This window comes from Aplysia californica, unplaced genomic scaffold (genome assembly GCF_000002075.1).
Source record: "Aplysia californica isolate F4 #8 unplaced genomic scaffold, AplCal3.0 scaffold00384, whole genome shotgun sequence".
NCBI lineage: Eukaryota > Metazoa > Mollusca > Gastropoda > Aplysiida > Aplysiidae > Aplysia > Aplysia californica.
The window spans coordinates 621,568-623,174 of NW_004797654.1; the positions used below are offsets into that span (position 1 = coordinate 621,568).

The following is a 1,607-nucleotide window of genomic DNA, read 5'->3' on the forward strand; positions in this document are numbered from 1 at the left end:
AGAGAGAGAGAGAGAGAGAGAGAGAGAGAGAGCGAGAGAGAGGCGAAGGAGGGCATACACAGGCAAACAAACAGACAGACAAACAAGCAGACGTACAAACAGACAGGCAGACAAACAGACAGCAGACATATAGAGGGAAGAGAGATAGAGAGAAAGGGGGAGACAGACAAACAGGCAGCAAAATTGACAGAGACAATATTTTGACAGACAGACAGACAGACAGACAGACAGACAGACAGACAGACAGACAGACAGACAGACAGACAGACAGACAGACAGTAGGCCCAGATAATATCAATAACGATAAAAGCAAGGACTCAATGTTTAGATCTTACCTACCAGAAGATCAGGAGTGCGGCTGAAAGACAGCAGTAAGAAGGAGCCAATGAGTAGCAGTAAAAAGGCTGCAGAAAGAGTCAGGAGCCCAGAAGAGAGGGCAAAGGGGAGTAGGGGTGAGCTGGTGAGCAGAATTTGGAGACGAAAGCAGACGACAGAACATGGTTAGAGAGAAAGAAAGGAAGTGAAAGCAAAACCATTTTAGAGAAGAACAATTTTTAGTGAGCAGTGATTTTTAGACCCAAGTAGGCCAATGTCAAGCAATTAGTGTTGGTGACACGGGGTTTCGATGGGTTGTCATTGGGGGTGTGTACTTGAGCAAGACACGACAACACTAGCTTAAAATACAGGGCGCTGCACAGTGGCGACCGGCAGCAGCATCGTTGTAAGTTGTTATGTTCTGGTGTAATAATTGTATTCATGTATGTATTTGTGAAAGTATTTATGTATGTATGTATTCATAATTACGTACTTATGTATGTACATAAGATGTATGTTTGCCACTGTAAACCAAATTGCCCTTCTGGGATTCTTAAAAGTGTCATTTATTTATTTGTTAATTTATTTTATTATTTTATTCCCGTCGATTTCAGGTTTCGAACCTGTGACCTATTGAATGAGAGGCGAACAATGTAACCTCTAGATCACAAGACCCCTAATAAATTGTCAAAAAGTGAATAATACACATGTACAAGTGAATAGGATTTTTCACTTGAACACCTTATATTTCTCATTTTGAAACAACGTGTACACCCACAGCAAAGGCCATATCACAATGGAGGAGCCTGAGGTAACGGAAGTGACGTCAGTGCCTATTACCATGGAGATGAACAGGTCTGAACACGACGAGAACGCGGTCCCCAATCCAGAATTCCAGACGCTTAGCCAGAAATTGAAGGCCCACTACGAGAAGGGCTATAAGAGACCAAAGGCAGACAAACTGAGGAACCCATTAACCCCTGAGGCTATCAACAGGTGAGCAGAAATAAAATTATGGGACATTATACCATATCGCTCATGCATATCCACATAGGCCTGCATATTAACCTTTTTCGATTCCCAGAATTGTTTGGGTTTTTTTGGTGGTTTTTTTACATCGACACAATTTAAATCATCTTGAAGGCGGCCTTAGACCCTGCCTGTCAGGGCCAATCCGAGCTGTAAGAGGGATAATATGCCACGTCCGAGCACAAAGACCGAGATATTCGATAGTTAATATTCTCCACTTTGGACAATTGTTATTGTGATTGGTTTGTTTTTTCGCTCCCCCC

The 1,607-nt window shown here is 42.6% G+C and overlaps 1 protein-coding gene across 1 annotated transcript in view; it reads left to right on the forward strand.

Moving 5' to 3' along the window:
* The window catches only part of LOC106012476, a gene marked incomplete in the record, with an annotated part of 8,814 nt that overhangs the window by 2,466 nt on the left and 4,741 nt on the right, over positions 1-1,607 (forward strand). Inside the window, 1 exon segment of the mRNA XM_013085538.2 lies at positions 1,096-1,311. Coding sequence (XP_012940992.1) covers positions 1,112-1,311 — 200 coding nt within the window.